Below are 18563 nucleotides of genomic sequence, written 5' to 3'. Positions count from 1 at the left end.
CCGTTAAGGATTATAGCTTTAACATATTCGTTTTATTTATTTATAACATACTTTGAGAATTTAATACTTGGACCAGCTCGAGCATACTCAAAACTGACTCAACCAAGCAAGCCATGATTAAGGCATTTTTGTGAAAGACATGACAACGACTAATTGCAATTAACTACGCCATTGTACCCCGCCCTTGTCTGTTTAAATCGACACTTTAAACGTTCATATGACCTCTGGGCTACCGTGGGAATGTTCATACTTAGAAACAGAATTATCGATTTCTGGAGTTACCGGTCGAAAGCTGTCAAGGTCAGTGAGTCAATGATGGGTCCACGGGCGCGGATCCCTCGCCCCTGCTCCCCTGCACTCCCTGCTCCTCAGACGAAGAGGAGAGGCTGCATCTTTCCGCCCCGGCAAGCGGGCAAAGGTGGCTCTAGTTTAGGCTACATTAGCGTGTGAGTCCCCGACCCAGAACCCCTGCTTCGTTGCCGACTACAAAAGGTCTGTGGGAACCGCTGTCTTTCACACATTGCCCTGGAGGGATGCCCAAACGGTCTACCGTTGACAAAATCCATAACTCACACTCTCTCGATGATAATCGATCGACATTCGTTTTAGACAATACTAGTAACAACTCACGTTCAAGTGAATGCACCACGCACATAAGCGCAACACGTGCACTTTCAATTGTGTTCAAATATGTTAACTAGCCGTTGAAGAGGTTGCACCTATTTAAAAATTTGCACTAAAACATTATAGACGCAGCAGTCAGAAAGAATGGTAAGAAATAGAGAGAAGAGTTCAATAGCGATGTACAACAACCCGTAATATGAATTCACCGATAGTCGCATCTAAACAGCCCAGTGTTTTCTTTCCCACTTCACTTGCCTCCAAGCGAGTCCTGTGAGCCGGGTGACGTCATGCTGGCACACAGAAGTTGGGAGTAGAAAGCATGGAAAAGCTAAGTGGGTGAAGCAAGCGGAATTCTCCACCCTCCGCCTTTTCTGACACTTCTCGTAAATATTACAGTTAAGAAGAGACTTGTTTTTTTGTTGGTTTAGACTGGACTCGCTGGGTAGTCCGTCTGTTCAGGAGCGCGGATCCGGCAGTTTTCTAAACAACTTTGTGCGCGGTGTTGAGCTCCGAGCAACGGTGGAGCTGTTGCCACTCGCCGCTTGTAGACGGATCTCTATCCGGTTTTCGCGCTACTGTCCACACTGCCTGGACCTTGTGTGACTCAACGTCCAAGATTTGCAAATACTCCATAATCCATCTTGGTAACTAGAATTTGGTGATCCTCGGAAAATATCAAATTGGGCGACATTACAGAAATCTAATTGTTTTAAGGAAAACTGTAGGCTATATTTCATTTTTTGATATTCTTCAGCTGTTACTTTTGCACCGACAGTGGATTTTGATTGTTAAAATATAAAACAGTGTAGAACGACCCTGTCCACGATGAGCAAAGCCACCTGTTCAACAAGTGGGTGTTTGGATATTCTGAATGTTAAATCAAGTAAGTAGGCTACAGATCCTATTTGTCCTTCACATATAATTAGTTATTCATGTATTTATAATTATTACTTCAAACATGTATTATTTCGAAAAGTAATAGGATATTATGTGAAAAGCGTTGAAACATTCCGAAATAAAGTCAGCGATAATTTGCGTTTACCTTGGAGTTGCTGTAGGCTATATCTGCTAACCCGTTTTATAACTTAAATGTTGAAGTCAATTTTGTTATTACATAAAATTGTTTATTTTTTTAAATGTTCCAATGTGAGAATGGTAGCCTAGGCATACTCCCCACAAATGACTCATTGAGCACTGTACAAGATAATGCGCTGATTAATTACCTGTTTAATTCTAGTTATTTGTTGTTGAGTATTATTGCATTAATATCTCATGGAAAATTACACTGCAAGTACAGTGAGTTACAAGACTGAGGAGGTGAGTGAAGCAATAGAGGTTAGTTAGGGTTAGAATGTTCCTGAAATAGTGTGCGAAAGACACATACTATCTAGGCCTACATGACGCTGAATAAGAACACAAACTATAGGCTACAGTTTCTTGCTGTTTCCAATTTAAAGTCCTGCACTTCGAAAGTCTATAGTGAGGGTTATCGAGGTAGGACAATGGGCCAATGTGCCACCATTGCATGATAGCCCAGTCAGCTAATTTATTGATTAACAACTTAGTCTTGATGATGATGATGATGGTGTGTGTGTGTGTGTGTGTGTGTGTGTGTGTGTGTGTGTGTGTGTGTGTGTGAAGGTTGAAATACAGAATGTGTGTGCAAATAACTGGATTAATGAGACAACAATTAGCCATATATTATATATTCTGTACTAGCTTGCATGTATTTGTATTCTTACATAAAGTGTTGCTAAACTGAAAGCACGTCCAAACGAAATATGCCTAAAACCCATAGGTTATTATTCGTTTCACCAATGCCTGGTTGGTTGCTATTTAGGCCTTGGAAAATCTCAGGCAGTAGCCTAATCTATAATTATTCACTTTCATATAACTTTTAATTAGAATAATTTACATCAACATCACAATCATTATTATAGCCTATTGCTTTCCTCCAAGTTCATTGCACACAAAACTTACTTCTTTCAGCAGGTTTTGGGACTGATGGTAATCAGTAATGGTATATGCCATATGTTTTTAAGCAATTATGGCACACAATGGCGACGACTGGAACCCCCACGGAGAGAAGTTAAGACGTGTTCCCACTCACACCAAAATCAAGCTCATTTTATTTTCCTCCAACAGCATCATATTAATTCTGCCTTTTATTAGTGCGTAGGCCTAATTATAATTTTCAGTGAGGAAAACATTTTGTTATATTGGATTCATTCGTTTTATAGGCCTACTTCTATGCCCATAATAGTTTCAGATGCGCAATTAGGCTATTGTCAACTTGTATTAATTGTTTAAGGTTATACAGTCATTATTTTTTAACGAATAGTTTGAGTCACTTCGTTTACGCCTATTTTATTTGTTTTTGTAGCCATGGCATCAAATATTTTTTCTAAATAATTTAGATGTATGCTGGATTTTTTTAAATGCTTAACCACGTGATATAGAAATGTAGCCTTAATAGACAACCACTCTTGAGACACTTTGTGTAATTGGTGTGTTGAACTCCTCGCCGAAGTCGATTGTTTTTGCTGCTCTGTCGTTATGGAGTTGTATTCGAATTCCCATGCTACCCTTTTTTGATGGGTCACTGGTGAATCAATGAGCAGGTGGCAAAACGTCAGTTTAATTACATAGCCGACGTATCCCGCCATAAAAATACTCCCTCATATACATACAAATATAATTCTTTCAAATGGATTTGAATACAAATCTTTATAGAAATCAATGTTGTTTCATTTACTCCCGTGTCAATTTACATACACTTCATTTGAGTTGGTGAAACGAGTTGGTGCGCATTATTCTCTGTGCGGTGTCACTCCCTAATCCGCAGGCCTATAGACCTGCGGGATAAAGCAGCTGTCGATTCCCATTATGAGGGGGAGTTGGCAGCTTGTCGAGATCGGGGCAGTCAGACGAGGTTCAATGGGAAAATCATTAAGTTAACACTTTCCCTAATGTCTCCATTGTGTGCCCCCGGGCATTGTCTTTAGAGACCTCAGATATGACTCTTCCCACGAACTCACAAGATACGCGCGTGTACATGCCCATGGCCGGGCGACCTATTAAGGCACGGGACGCTGCCCATTGTCACGTTGTGTATTTTGTTTTGTCGTCCCTCGTTAAAAGGGTGGGGGTGATGAGGTGGAGGGGGTACAGTGCATGAGTTTGAATACAGAATTTATTCTGATGGGTGCTCTTCCAAGCCTTTGATGACGCAAAACACCTTTCTGATTCTTGATTTTGAGGCACAAAGTACATTAACTATCAAAAGTAATAAAGATGAATTAATTAATGTGTATTTATTTTTATCCAGGTCGTATCTTGGATATCCCGTGTAAAGTGTGTGGGGACCGGAGCTCTGGGAAACACTATGGCGTGTATGCGTGTGACGGCTGCTCTGGCTTCTTCAAGAGGAGCATCCGCAGAAACAGAACATACGTCTGTAAATCAGGCTGTCAGGTAGTAGGCAGTGTTTCTGAATTTCATGGTAATCTATTTTCAAGTCAGGGGGTCCTAAATGTATGCAAATATGACCTGTAGTTTTGGCGCACACACTGCACATTTTTACACGTCTTACGTTATTGGTCAGCCTTGAGTCTGCAGGGTTGAGTCTCCCCTGAGATGCGTCTCTGAGAGGGCCCAGCGATGCAGGGCACGGCAAGGCCGAATTGCATCACCTACCAGGGTCATTGACTGGCGTTAAACACAGTCCTGCATTAATTTATCAGGTGTAATCCAATCTAATGTAATGACACTAACCCGAGGATTTAGCCAGCAGTGGGCGGGATAGCCCTACTTATCCTCGGGGATAAGACTGCTGCTGAGCCGCGGGGGATCGAGTCAATAGCTATGATAATAACACATCCTTCACCTGTAGATTTTCTCTTCCCTCAAACGTGTTAATTTTCTTGTGATTTTCTCTCTCTCTCTCTCTCTCTCTCTCTCTCTCCATCTCGCTCTCTGTCTCTCTCTCTCTCTCTCTCTTTGCTTCCTTCCCCCCTCTCGCTCTCTGTCTCTCTCTCCCCCTCGCTCTTTTCCATCATAGGGAGGATGCCCCGTGGACAAAACGCACAGAAACCAATGCCGAGCGTGCCGCTTGAAAAAGTGTCTCGAAGTGAACATGAATAAAGATGGTAACGGGCTTAATTAAGTTATTATTTTGGCTATACGCCCGCTATGACATTTCGGTTTAAGGTGGCCAAATTGGATGGAAAACCCGTATTTAACGGAATCAGCTGAGAGCTGGGTAAACAGTGGACGTATTCATAAAGTTATCATGAGAGGCTAAGCCTTTTACCTTACCAATCTTCGAACAAAATAAAACCATTTTTAAATAAGGCATTCACAGACCATTATTTTACTGGGTGGGTGGGTCCTGTGTGGCTCAGTCGGTAGAGCATGGTAGAGCATGGCGCTTGCAACGCCAAGCGTCGTGGGTTCGATTCCCGCTGGGACCACCCATATGTAAAAGTAGTGGCCCCAGCCGACTTGCTTTGGACAAAAACGTCTGCTAAATGGGATATATATATATATTACTAAAGAGTATTGTCCCTGTTCTCCATTTCTCAGCCGTTCAGCACGAGAGGGGTCCCAGGACGTCCACCATACGCAAGCAGGTTGCCCTATATTTCCGGGGGAACAAAGAGGTGAACGGTTCATCGACCCACTTCCCGGGCTCGAGCCTACCGGGGCCGCCTTTGTTCACTACGGTCACACAACTGGAGCCACATAACTTGGAGATGAGCACAGTAGCCTGCACGCCGGAGAGGCAGGCCATCGTGGGACTGGCCCAGCCCACCCCGAAGGTAAGCCTCTGTCCTCCGCTCGCACTTCACTCACGGAGCAGCGCTATGTGGGCAATGAGTCAACGAGGCCTGCACGTTGTAAAGTTATTTATTTTCTCCACTTTTAAGCGGTTTAGAAGTTGATATTCCCGTCCTGATTCAACAGCTTCGAGGGACACAATATGTCATTCATGTGTTCACCTAAATCCAACGCAGGCAACATGAGTTTCTAGCCTATATCTTAGTTTTTTTTTATGAGATATACACACAGGCCTATTTGTCACCAACGTGCAGCATGTTATTTATTAGTCCTATAACACAATATTTATGTTTTATTCAAATAGTACCCACAGGCGCCATTTGTTTATTGACCTCTTGCATTTCAGTACCCTCACGAGGTCGGCGGCACGCCCATGTATCTCTATGAGGTTGCTACTGAGTCAGTGTGTGAGTCAGCCGCGCGCCTGCTGTTCATGAGCATCAAGTGGGCCAAGAGCGTGCCCGCCTTCTCCACGCTCCCCTTACCTGACCAGGTAAGCCACTATATTCAGTATATGGATATTATAGGCTAGATATCAGCCAATTAGCGACTTTATTAAGCTATCCCTTTCCAAAAAGAAAAGTTGCAATTCCATAGGCCAAAATCCATTAATCGAATAATTTGACAAATGTGTGCAAAGCATACATCCCCATCTATATTTTCTCAAAAGTATATTAGCCATGCTCATGGGGGCTGACTGAGGTTTGTAAATCCGTTTTGCAGCTGATCCTCCTGGAGGAAGCCTGGAGAGAACTGTTTGTTCTGGGCATAGCGCAGTGGGCCATTCCGGTGGACTCCAACACCCTGCTCGCTGTTTCCGGTATGTAACCTATATGATCAACAGGTTAACTCTACTTACTGTACTTAGGCTACTTACTATCGTTAGGTTTTGTTTAGATTATTTTCGTTTCAATTTTCAGAACGAAAGTGGAGACATATTTTGCATTCCTTTTCTGTTTTTTGAAATATTCACATTATCCTCAATACAATGCAATAAAACTTTGTAAATGTTTCTGCATATGTTTCGTAGCTAATATCGTTATAACCCCCCTCCCCCCAATGAAGGTATGAATGCAGACAACACAGAGTCCCAGCGGATGAATAAAATAATCTCCGAAATACAAACCCTGCAAGAGGTCGTTACCTGGTTCAGACAGCTGCGCCTGGACGCAACTGAGTTCGCCTGTTTGAAGTGCATCGTCACGTTTAAAGCTGGTGAGTTGAAGAGGGGGTACTCAACATTTATTTTAAATGAAATTATCCTCACTAAAGTAATAAGAAGGCAGCGTTGGGGTCAATGTAATTCAATTTCAGTAAAATAGTCAGACATTCGTTAGTGGGGGGGGGGGGACAGCAATTCTACACATTTAGCCATGGGGGAAATATAAAAATGTGCAGCTTTTACAGCTAATCTCATGCTATTGCACACATTTTGCCTTTAGGCTGAGATACATTTTTGCATCTTTACAGCTAAAATATAGTTGTGTTGACTGTGATAAAGAAACTGGATTATGAACTGTCTTGTTGTACATAGTCCCACTATTTTATGGGACCAAAAGTATTGGAACAAATTCACATATGTGTTTTAAAGTAGTAAAAAGTTAAGTATTTGATCCCATATTCATAGCACACAATGACTACATCAAGCTTGTAACTCTACCAATTTGTTGGATGCATTTGCTGTTTGTTTTGGTTGCTTTTCAGATTATTTTGAGCCAATATAAATGAATGGTGAATAATATGTTGTGTCATTTTGGAGTCACATTTATTGTAAATAAGAAAATAATGTTCCTAAACACGTCTACATTAATGCGTGATTACGAATAAACCTGCCCGAATCGTGAATAATGATGATAAGAATTATATTTGATGATGTTTGCATGTTTAGGTAAAAAGGTAAATATAATGTCCCGTTTGGAACTCTGGCAAGTAGAGAGCATTTAAAAAACTTTATTTTATTTTATTCTGATTCGGTGGGCCTGGCTCCCCACTGGGTTGGCCCGCCCGTGCGTGCCTACACGACTTTTTGAATTCCAATCAATTCAGGAAGTACACTGAAATTCCAATTCAAATTCTCTTCAATGCTTTTCAATTATGAACATTTGGAATTGGAATTTGGTGTACATTCTGAATTGATTGGAATTTAAATGGAATTGACCCCAACCCTGCGAGGTCACCAATCGTTCAGGAAAAAAGGTGAAAAAGGTAGAATAGTCAAGGACATAAAAGCCAAATAACATGTTTTTTTAACATTACAATTGCACATTTTTGAAGACTTTTTTCGTGTATGAACATGTCCATTGAAAATGCGTTGGACTAGTAACCGGAAGGTTGCAAGTTCAAACCCCCGAGCTGACAAGGTACAAATCTGTCGTTCTGCCCCTGAACAGGCAGTTAACCCACTGTTCCTAGGCCGTCATTGTAAATAAGAATTTGTTCTTAACTGACTTGCCTAGTAAAATAAAAACATTTGTCAGGTGCAGCGTGAACATAATGGCAGTCAGTAACCATGCTCTTTATTCATTTTCCCTTCAAGCAGTGCCAACGCTTGACGGATCGGAGTTGAGGAGTTTCCGCAACGCCAGTGCCATTGCTGCACTCCAGGATGAGGCACAGCTCACCCTAAACAGTTACATACACACCAGGTGAGACATTTGATAAAAACAAACAGTTATTTTTGTCTAAACAGATATGCTCAATATAGCCATATTTACTGTATCTACAATAGGCTATTATGCAGCAAGATAGGTTACCCTGTAAACAAAATTAGTCGTTGGTTGCCTAAAGTCATCTGGACGTTGTGTCATTGTGCTGTAGAGGTTTGTGGATATATATGCTATTTTGGGGGGGTTGTAAAACCACTATTTGGTCAACAGTAATGTGCATTATTCAAATCTATGCAATGAAAGTATATGCCCTGTCCCTGTTTCGCTGCCAGCTTTCACTTCCTTTTCCACCTGTGCGCACAAAGTAGAGGGAAAGATTAATTCTGATAAACGCAAGCGTACGATGATTGCGCAACATTTCAACATTGCAATTGTGGGGAAAACACAGTTTGTAAAGCAACTTTGATAAAGAGAGGAGAGCCTAAGCTTTATGTGAGTATTATTTCTCAACTCTCAATATTGAACAAATGGCAGCACGTTACATCCCAGTATGTAGGCTAATATGGTTTCGAAATGATGCGCCCGCAGAGAGTAGCGCACCTTTTGCATTGAACACATCAAGTAGCCTAGTACCCCCTGTATATAGCGTTGTTATTGTTATGTAATTTTCTTGTGTAACGTTAAGATATATATATATATTCTTTTTTTTTTCACTTTAGTTTATTTAGTAAATATTTTCTTCTATTTCTTGAACTGCATTGTTGGTTAAAGGGTTTGTAAGTAAGCATTTCACGGTAAGGGCTACACATGTTGAATCACGTGACAAACAACATATTCTATTTGATTAAAGAGTTATATATATAACTTTTAGAGGTTCCTTATGTGAAGAAAGCGATAGAACACTTTTTGGTCCTTTAAGGAACCCTTTTTTAGTGTGTGCAAGATTGCTACCTCTAAATATGATTTTGTTCCTAGACAGCCATCTCTGTTTTCGCATATTGGCCTAATCTATAGGCCTATGCGACACCCCCAGAGGATGTGGGACCTCACAACAAATTAGCTGGATTGCTATCTCTAAATATGATATAGTCGCTAAATAGCCATGTAGTTGATGAATCTATCAGTACATTTAATGTCCGACACAATTGTTTCGTCTGCAGCCCTAAGGTACAGAGTCAATGTGTGTGGGTACATGTTAGTCGAGGTGATTTGAAAAGTGACCATGCATAGATAATAAACAGCGAGTAGCAGCAGTGTAAAAACGAAGTGGGAGGGGGGGTCAATGTAAATACTACGGGTGGCCATTTGAGAACAGTCTATGACGTGGTGACTGGAGTTTGCTATGCAGACATATAATTATTATGAAGTAGAAGGACAACTTACTTACATGAAGCAGCCGGAAGGGAGATCATCTGCCTCTTATAGTTGGGTTACTGCCATACTTTGCAAATAATAAATATTGTGATAAAGTCCCAGTGCAGTCAAAAACGTGATTTACCTCTGTTTAATATATATTTCCACACTATGAGGTTGGAATAATACTGTGAAATTGTAACATTATGATGATGCCCTTTAAGTGTAAGAATGGTTTGAAAAGAACGTCTGACATTTCAGCCTGTTTTGGTGGAATGGAGTTTAGGCCTGCTTGGCGACATAAATGTAGTTAATAAACCAATAACAGCTAGTATTCAGTTTTCCCCTCCCCACTCAGACCACTCCCAGACAGTCCTAGCAAAGTTATTGATTGAGTCATTTCTCTTTGCAAAGAAGCTATTTTGTTTCTTTTTGACAATTTTAATTGAAAACAATCCCAGTCAGTACTTAATTGTTACCCAGAAATGATTTGATTTTGAGATAGAAACGCCTGCATTAGACCTTAGGCTTGTGTTAGGCTGCTCGAACATGGGAACCATTTCATGAAGCTCCCAACAAACAGTTATTGTGCTGACGTTGCTAAAACAGGCAGTTTGGAACTTAGTAGTGAGTGCTACAAGTGATGACAGATGTTTTTTTTTCACACGTATCACTCAGTGGTCCCGTTCTGTGAGCTTCTGTCCTACCACTTCGCGGCTGAGCCACTGTTGCTCCTAGATGTTTCCACTTCACAATAACAGCACTTACAGTTGACCGGGGCAGCTCTAGCAGGGCAGAAAGGTGGCATCCTATGACAGCACCACATTGAAAGTCACTGACCTCTTCAGTAAAGCCATTCTACTGCCAATGTTTGTCTTTGGAGATTGCGTGGCTGTGTGCTCAATTTTTTCTTTTTTACACCTGTCAGCAACAGGTGTAGCTGAAATAGCCAAATCCACTAATTTGTAGGGGTGTCCACATAGTTTTGTTTACCTAATGTGTTACTTTTTGTCCATATCGCCAGCTCTATGAGAACATCTTAAAAACTTCCTTGATGACATTCCCGGAACGTACTGGGAACTAGATAGAGCCCTCTTGGACCATGACAACGTCCTAACGTGAGAAAACAAGGACCTGTATAAAACATCCCTTTGTGGTCGTCATAAGGAGAACGTCCTGTCAGAGCCAAAAGGGACATTCCCTAATGGTCATGAAAATACTTTATCATAACATTCTGTTGGTAGCAAACCAGGACCTGTCTGAAACGTCCCATTGCAGTCATTACATGTCCCGAGCATAACGTAATGTCATAATTTAATAGGAACCTACTTGTAATGGTCGCTAGTGGACATCAAAATACCTTATTATAACGTTATACTGTGACAAAACCGGGACATGGAATGAATATCCTTTTATGGTCCCAATCATGTCTTAATGTTCCCGAATGATCTAAAAACGTCAGTGGGATAACGTTTTGCCGAAACCCTAAAAGGGAGCTAATGGGAATGTTGCCTAATGTCCTTAGGACGTCCCCTATTTGCTGGGTACTTGTTCAATTCATATAAACAGTTACAAGTACAAAATGTTGAGGGAGTCACTGTGCAATTACTCAAAAGTCTCAAATGAAATTTAAAGGTGATGAAAGAATTCAGTGTCTAATCAAAAAGCATATTTTGTCCAACGGGTAAAATAATGTGTTAATTGTGTAGATAATCTTCTAAGAAAACCCATGGTCCACTTGTAGGAAGGCCAGAATTAGGGTGACTAAATCAATGGCTAGAGGAAAACATTTGTAAAAAAAACAGGAAAATTGCATCATGTCACCGAGGCTTGATTCTGTGTTCTCGTCATCTTTCTTCTCGAATCCGCAGGACATAAAACAATATAGAGAGGTAAGACAGATATCGATTTTGAGACATGACATATAGTATTTTAATATTTTAGGATGCACTTTTCATATTTGTTTTCGAAATTCATGTTCTTATTCGAAGATTTCTCAAGGAGCACTATACCAAGCTTTTTATTTTAATTCAGCTTGTGTCATACTAATTTAGCTTTTTGTAACCTGTGGAAACAACTTTGAAGATGACCACCACAAAATATAAATCCTCAAAAGCATTTAGAGAAATCTGCAGCTCTGTCAACATAGCTTGGTGCTTATTATCAGATGTATTACGTTACCAAATCTGACCTTTTGGATAAAATGTTAATGTTATGTTAGAGAAAGAACACACTGAACAATTCAGAACAAGAATAATCATAGTTTGATTGCATTTTGAAACATAGGGATGTGAAATTTTATCACCAAAGCACGTTTTTGGCCACTCTGGGCAGAGTGGGTTGACAACCTAAATCTCTGAATCTTTCTTGTTATTTGCAGATATCCAACTCAGCCCTGCCGCTTTGGGAAGCTGCTCCTACTTCTACCAGCTCTGTGGTCAGTCAGCCCATCCACCATAGAGGAAGTATTTTTCAAGAAGACCATCGGGAACGTGCCCATCACAAGGCTCCTTTCTGACATGTACAAATCAAGCGATATATGACTTTATTTCCGCCATATCAACATTACGCTCACTAGCCAAGAGTGTCTGTTAAGGCTCATAGACACAAACATTCTAATGAGCACGTGACAAATTGAACTTGAAGAACATAAAAACCTTGATTTTACAAATCTTTGGGTGAGGCTTACTTTTTGAGGATGTATACTGAACAGAAATATAAACAGAACATGTAAAGCATTGGTCCCATGTTTCATGAGCTGAAATAAAAGACCCCAGATTTTTTTCCTTACGCTCAAAAAGCTTATTTCTCTCAAATTTGGTGCACAAATTTGTTTACATCCCTGTCTGAGCATTTCTCCTTTGCCAAATTAATCCACCCACATGAATGGTGTGGCATATCAAGAAGCTGATTAAACAGCATGTTCATTACACAGCTGCACCTTGAGTTGGGGACAACAACAAAAAAACACTCTAAAATGTGCAGTTTTGTCACATAACACAATGCCACAGATGTCTCAAGTGTTGATGGAGCCTGCAATTGGCATGCTGACTGCAGGAATGTCCACCAGAGCTGTTGCCAGACAATTTAGTGTTCATTTCTCTACCATACCAACCTCGTTTTAGAGAATTTGGCAGTACATCCAAACGGCTTCACAACTCCACATCCGGCTTCATTACCTGCGGGATCGTCTAAGACCAGCCACTCAGACAGCTGATGAAACTGAGGAGTATTTCTGTCTGTAATAAAGCCCTTTTGTGGGGAAAAACTCATTCTGATTGGCTGTGGTCCTGCACAGTCATGTGAAATTTATTTAAATTGACTGATTTCTGTATATGAGCTCTAACGCAGTAATATCATTGAATTATTGCATGTTGCATTTATTTTTTTGTTCAGTATAATAATAGAATTGTCTAGCCAATTTAAGATTGCTACAATTTCGCGAAATACTGCAAACTCTGGTTTACACAAAATAAGGAAAATCTTTAGTTGAAATGAGCCATCTGTGCGCAATTGGTGAACCTTTAAAACGTAGAGATGTTTTTGAGTGTCTCTAAGACCAATAAGCTTTACGACCAATGCCCTTTCAATCTTTTATTGCCATGTTCAATCTGATCGACTGGAAGAAACCAAAAAAGATGATTCACAGCATGATCCACGGTCAGATGTGCTATAGGGTCGTTGCCCCCTTGCCCAATACCGAAACCAAAGCGTGTGAAGCGTCACAACTGCCTGCATGAAGTGGAGGGGCCACCTCCTCAAGATAGAATGCTGATTGTCCTCTAGGAGCTTGTGTGATGATCCCATACAAGCGATGAATGACAGGCAGAAGGAATTGAGAAATAAAATGACTTTTGGTATGTGCAGTTTTCAGTGTTCAAGGCTGAGTGAAAGAAATGACGCCTGTTTGCGTTTGTGTGTCAGTATGTGTGGGGAAGTATTAAGTAGGAAGTTAGACACTAACACTGGAAAAAAATATTCAGCACAATTTGTGGATTTTGTTGGCTGTAAATATTTTTCTCTTTTGTACAAAGTGGGAGTTTTATTCTTGTGAGAGTTGTACTGAAATATATTAGAAGAATAAATGATATTGAAATATGTGTGTCCCAAATTGTAATTTATTTACCTTATACCACATTGTTCGGGAAGTTGATTTACATTTCCTTTTTGACTAAATATGCTATCCAGCTCTCTCAGGTACAGGGCCTTCAGAAAGTATTCATAACCCTAGACTTATTCCACATTTTGTTGTGCTACAAAAAAAATCCCTAGTCCTTTGCTGGTGACAAGCATACCCATGATGCAGCCTCCTCTATGCTGAAAAATATTAAGAGTGGTACTCTGTGATTGAATTTGCCAACGGCAATAATGCTATGTATTCAAGGACAAATTTCTTTGCCATATCTTTTGCAGTATTTCTTAAGCGCCTTGCTGTAAACAGGATGCATGTTTTGGATTAAAAAAATATGCACAGGTTTCCTTCTTTTCACTCTGTCATTGAGGTTAGTAATTGTGGAGTAACTACAATGTTGATCCATTCTTATATCACAGCCATTAAATTCTTAACTATTTAAAATCACCATTGGCCACATTGTGAAATCCCTGAGTAGTTTCCTTCCTCTCCGGCAACCGAGTTAGTAAGGATGCCTGTATCTTTGTAGTGGCTGGGTGCATTACATCATCCAAAGCCTAAATAATAACTTCACCAAAGACAAATTCAGATGCTGAATATCCATTAATTATTATTATTATTTGACATATCTACCAATCGGTGTCCTTTTCGAGGCATTGAAAAACCTCTGATCTTTGTGGTTGAATCTGTGCTTGAAATTCACTACTCGATTGAGGGACCTTACAGATAGTTGTATGTGTGGGGTACAGAGATGGTGTAGTAATAAAAAAAAAAAAAAAAAATCAGGTTAACCACTATTGAACACAGAATGAATCCATGCAACTTATGCTCTTTGTTACACACATTTTTACTCCAGAACTTTAGGCTTGCCATAACATGGTTGGATACTTATTGACTCGACATTTCAGCTTTTAATTTTGTATTAAATTCTCACATTTTCTACCAACAAAATTTCACTTTGACATTATGGAGTATTGTGTAGATCAGTGACACAATCTCAATTTAAAATTCATGTCGTCAAAATAAATGTGGAACAAGTAGAAGCACTGTACAAGGCAGTTTTTTAATCTAAAATCACTTGAGCGTGACCCAGAGTGAAGGGTACGTTACCCTGAAATTGCAGTGAGAACAAATGCCATGGGTTTTAAAGCTAGGCTGCAGTAAAGTACACATTGAGCCATGGCCAATGCAATACATTTTCACATGGGTTTCAAGTATTTTCTGATGAATCAAGGGCTTTACCTTTAATTGCGTTTCATATTTAGTATAATGATTTAAAAAACCTCATGCACAATTAACATTAATGTGGTTGCCATTGACAGGTGGTTCTAACTGCTGTATATCAGAAGCAGCATGGACCAAAGTGTGTGTCTATTCACTGAAATCTTTACTCGGGAAAAACATGACATCACCTTATGCATATGAGTGCGTTTGACCTATTTTATTGGAAAATGTTCAAAATAACAAAATGGCACAGCAGTATACACATTTCATAAACACATGGTCAGTTGGTAGAAATGCTGTGGGGTTCCCCTCTGGTGCATTTTTTCTCATTATAAAATAATTTACAGGCTAACGAACAGTGGAAGCGCTGGCTGGTAGTACACAGACACACACATGCTTCAGCTCATGGTAGTGATGGACCGTCCACAAAGGGTGATTTTCAGAGTCAGGGACAAAGTGTGCCAAGGACAATCATTCCAATTGGACATTGAGTAAAAACAACACTGTGTAATGTATGGGGTTATAACATGAGGTTTGCATACATGGAAAGGTATTTTTTATATTTCTTTAAAAATGAATATCCAAGACATACCTCACTGATAAATATAGATAACATACTGTAAAATACTCAAGGTAGTGGCATTGAGACAGCAAAAACAATGATATATTATTTTCAACCACAGTTTTTACATGTAGACCATTTCCTAGTTTGATCCAATCGAGAGTTGAAAACGAGCACTACATGAGATCACTAATCAACACAGAGATAAAAGACAAAGAAAGAAAGTGATTGCAAACAAAAGAAGAATGACGATTATACAAATGTTTTTGATCAGAGCAGAGCAGAGAGCTTTGGGTTGTGGAGCGGGGCCTGGCCGTGTATAGACCGGGGCTGGGCCGCGTGGTGGCCCGCTTCTCTTAGGCTTGTCGTATTTTGGAGGGGGTATAGGTCTTGTCCACAGACTCGTCCTGCAGAAACATGTGCAGACAGCGCTCGTTCTGGGCCAAGGGGTGACCAGCCACTCTGAAACACAAAACAGGGAGAGACAAAGGTTACAAGTGGTTATGAATATATGTTGTTACAGTCTGTCTGACATGGCCACAAAATACATGGTACATATTTTTCTTCCTGGAAAGAAATCTCAAAATACATTTTTTACTATAACGACACCCTTACTTAATCCTATTCGTTCCTATCAAATCAAATGTATTTATAAAGCCCTTATTACATCAGCTGATATCTCAAAGTGCTGTACAGAATCCCAGCCTAAAACCCCAAACAGCAAGCAATGCACAGTGACTAGGAAAAACTCCCTAGAAAGGCCAGAACCTAGAAAAAACCTAGAGAGGAACCAGGCTAAGAGGGGTGGCCCGTTCTCTTCTGGCTGTGCCGGGTGGAGATTATAACAGAACATGGCCAAGATGTTCAAATGTTCATAAATGACCAGCATGGTCGAATAATAATAATCACAGTGGATGTCGAGGGTGCAACAGGTCAGCACCTCAAGAGTAAATGTCAGTTAGCTTTTCATAGCCGATCATTGAGTATCTCCACGGCTCCTGCTGTCTCTAGAGAGTTGAAAACAACAGGTCTGGGACAGGTAGCATGTCCGGTGAACAGGTCAGGGTTCCATAGCCGTAGGCAGAACAGTTGAAACTGGAGCAACCAGCACGGCCAGGCCCGCTATGTGGAACATAAGGCTTCCATGAGAGTGCCACGAGAGAGATTGACCATAATTGGACAGCATTAAAGTACTGTGAAAAGTGTTGGCAAAAGTTAGGCAAAAAATGCCGACATTTTCATCAGGTTTGTTTTCAATTTTTTCAGTGTCCAAATGATCAGGTCAGATGCAATTTAGAAGACCACTGACCTGTCTTTAAATTCATAAAGTCCCCATGTTACATCTGAAGCAGGAGGCAGAGAATTTGATGAAGAGGAAAGGATTCTGGAAACCTGCTCATAATTACCATCAAGGTCAGGGAGAGGGGAGATTGAAGCAAAAGAGAAGAAAGAAATAGAAGAGAAAGATGGAGGGGGAAAGAAGAGGAGAAAGAGAGCAAAAAAGTGAAAGGGCACCTGAGACCAAAAATAATATACTTCCTCTGAACAGACCAATTTCCAATGACAGACGTACTCTCATCATCCTATGTACTAAGCTACATTCTTAAAAGGGAAATATTTCTGAAGGGCAAGCATGACCCCAAGGGTTCATGTACAACAGAAACATTGTGGAGGATTTGAGGAGGCTTCCATTTGCCATTAGATGAGCAAGTTGAGCCCCCCTCCTGACACTCCATGACTCAATCAAAACGGACATTTATATTTTTTTATGGAGTTGAATTAAAACCGTAAATAAGCTGGCCCCTGACAGCATCTAACCCTGTACCCACTCCTCCATCCTAACTCCGACTATATTCTCGCCTTTTGTTTTTCAACAATATCGCCTGCAAACTTCCCTTTAAACTTCACTGTGCTGTTCTCTCCTCCTCTGCTGGGTTGTTTAGAAATGATAACCATGTTTACCTCTAGGTAAATGGTTTTCCTCTCCACAATACACTCAATCACAGTTCATAACAGCAGAGCGAACAAACTCCACTCCGCTGTGCAGCTATTAAGTGTGAACAATGCCATGATCAACAGTAGCGTTTAATTAGAAAGAAAAAAAAATCTTAATTACCAACACATTCTTCGCTCTTTCGAAAAAAACTATTTTTTTCTCTTCTCGCTAGTCTTTAGGCATACTTAATATTCTAACAGGTATAATTTGCACATGAAACAAAGATAATAGCCAAGTCTGCAATCAAAGCAAATAATAACAGGCCCACTGTAACTTTTATTGTTCTCCACGTGGAAGTGAGAACACCTTGGGTAAAAAAATAAGCAGGGTGCACACACCACCCATCGAGGAACCGTTCGCTGTAACTTGAGACTCAATTATCATAAATTACACATATAGAAAAAAACAAGTACTAAGGGACGCACTTGCGGCCTCTTTGGCTGTTCTTGTTCCTTTACTAGGCAATTATGAAAGAGAATGAAGGAGTAGACGTCCTGCTGTATGTGTTCAGTCTGTTAACGACACCAAGAAAGACGAGAGAAAATCTGATTTATGTAAAGTGTTTCATAGGCTCCTAAGGTTAAGATGGAGCTAAGAGTGGCTGCAAATTAAATGTTTAACAAACACACACGCCTGACATCAAAATGTAGTAATATCGCAACCAAACACAACATCCTGGCTCTAGGAAGCAGAGGATCTTGTCTGTGTCGACTCACTTGTTGAGGAACTGCTCCAGCCCAGCTCTACGCTCCTCGATGAAAGAATCGTCAAATATCCCATCGTCCCCTCGGAACGGCAGCTGTCTGGAAAGAGCCTTCCCTGGGAGAGGGGGTACCACCACCTGAGAGGGACACACATGTTAACAAGTTAACATCTAGTTAGTTATATTGTTGTCTTTATCTCAGGTTTGATTCAATTATTCTTGTGTAATGTGTATTGAGACTTGTAAAGCCCCAGAGGGCTCACCTTGCTGTCTCTCTCTAGCTCCCCTCTGAGCCACTGAAAGTCGCTGTACCGTCTCCGCACACGAGATTCCTTCAACTTGAAGATGGGCAAGTTGGTCTGAAACACAGAGAGAAATCAGACTTAGGGGAACCAGAGCTAACATACTGTATAAGGGTAGTATAAATTGTAGGTTAAAATAAAGACAGAGTTAGAGTATAAAGAACACTTGAACAAAACCCTGATCTTATCGAGTGGAAAGTTGGCTACATTGTAGATTGAGTC

The 18563-nt window shown here is 40.5% G+C and overlaps 2 protein-coding genes across 3 annotated transcripts in view; one reads left to right on the top strand and one right to left on the bottom strand.

The window, feature by feature from the left end:
- Positions 1 to 1449: 1449 nt before the first annotated feature.
- LOC135505532 (nuclear receptor subfamily 2 group E member 1-like) lies at positions 1450 to 12042 on the top strand. The gene is made up of 9 exons (XM_064924600.1): positions 1450 to 1507; positions 3953 to 4098; positions 4685 to 4772; positions 5209 to 5444; positions 5810 to 5956; positions 6187 to 6283; positions 6529 to 6678; positions 8003 to 8108; positions 11803 to 12042. Exons 1-9 carry the CDS (start codon positions 1450 to 1452, stop codon positions 11963 to 11965), a joined length of 1191 nt encoding a protein of 396 aa, XP_064780672.1. The 3' UTR covers positions 11966 to 12042.
- Positions 12043 to 14980: 2938 nt separating this feature from the next.
- LOC135505753 (sorting nexin-3-like) overlaps positions 14981 to 18563 on the bottom strand; it is a 33967-nt gene continuing 30384 nt past the window's right edge. The window contains exons 2-5 of one of the 2 annotated variants that reach the window (XM_064924850.1): positions 18303 to 18398; positions 18053 to 18177; positions 16650 to 16732; positions 15715 to 15802 (exon numbers count right to left, since the gene is read on the bottom strand). In XM_064924850.1, the coding sequence (XP_064780922.1) occupies positions 16678 to 16732; positions 18053 to 18177; positions 18303 to 18398 (276 nt within the window). In that variant the 3' untranslated portion in view covers positions 15715 to 15802; positions 16650 to 16677. Of the gene's footprint in view, positions 15803 to 16649; positions 16733 to 18052; positions 18178 to 18302; positions 18399 to 18563 lie in introns of both variants that reach the window. The other variant, XM_064924849.1, reaches the window with a different exon arrangement.

Source organism: Oncorhynchus masou, chromosome 19 (genome assembly GCF_036934945.1).
Source record: "Oncorhynchus masou masou isolate Uvic2021 chromosome 19, UVic_Omas_1.1, whole genome shotgun sequence".
In the NCBI taxonomy this organism is placed as follows: Eukaryota; Metazoa; Chordata; class Actinopteri; order Salmoniformes; family Salmonidae; genus Oncorhynchus; species Oncorhynchus masou.
The sequence above is the reverse complement of the archived record's forward strand: the minus strand, read 5'-3'. Positions and strand labels throughout refer to the sequence as shown.

Coding starts and splice junctions, on each gene's coding strand:
- LOC135505532 (XM_064924600.1), top strand. CDS start 1,450: ATGAGCAAAGCCACCTGTTCAACAAGTGGGTGTTTGGATATTCTGAAT. Junction 1,508..3,952: donor TATTCTGAATGTTAAATCAA/GTAAGTAGGCTA, acceptor ATTTTTATCCAG/GTCGTATCTTGGATATCCCG. Junction 4,773..5,208: donor AGTGAACATGAATAAAGATG/GTAACGGGCTTA, acceptor TCCATTTCTCAG/CCGTTCAGCACGAGAGGGGT.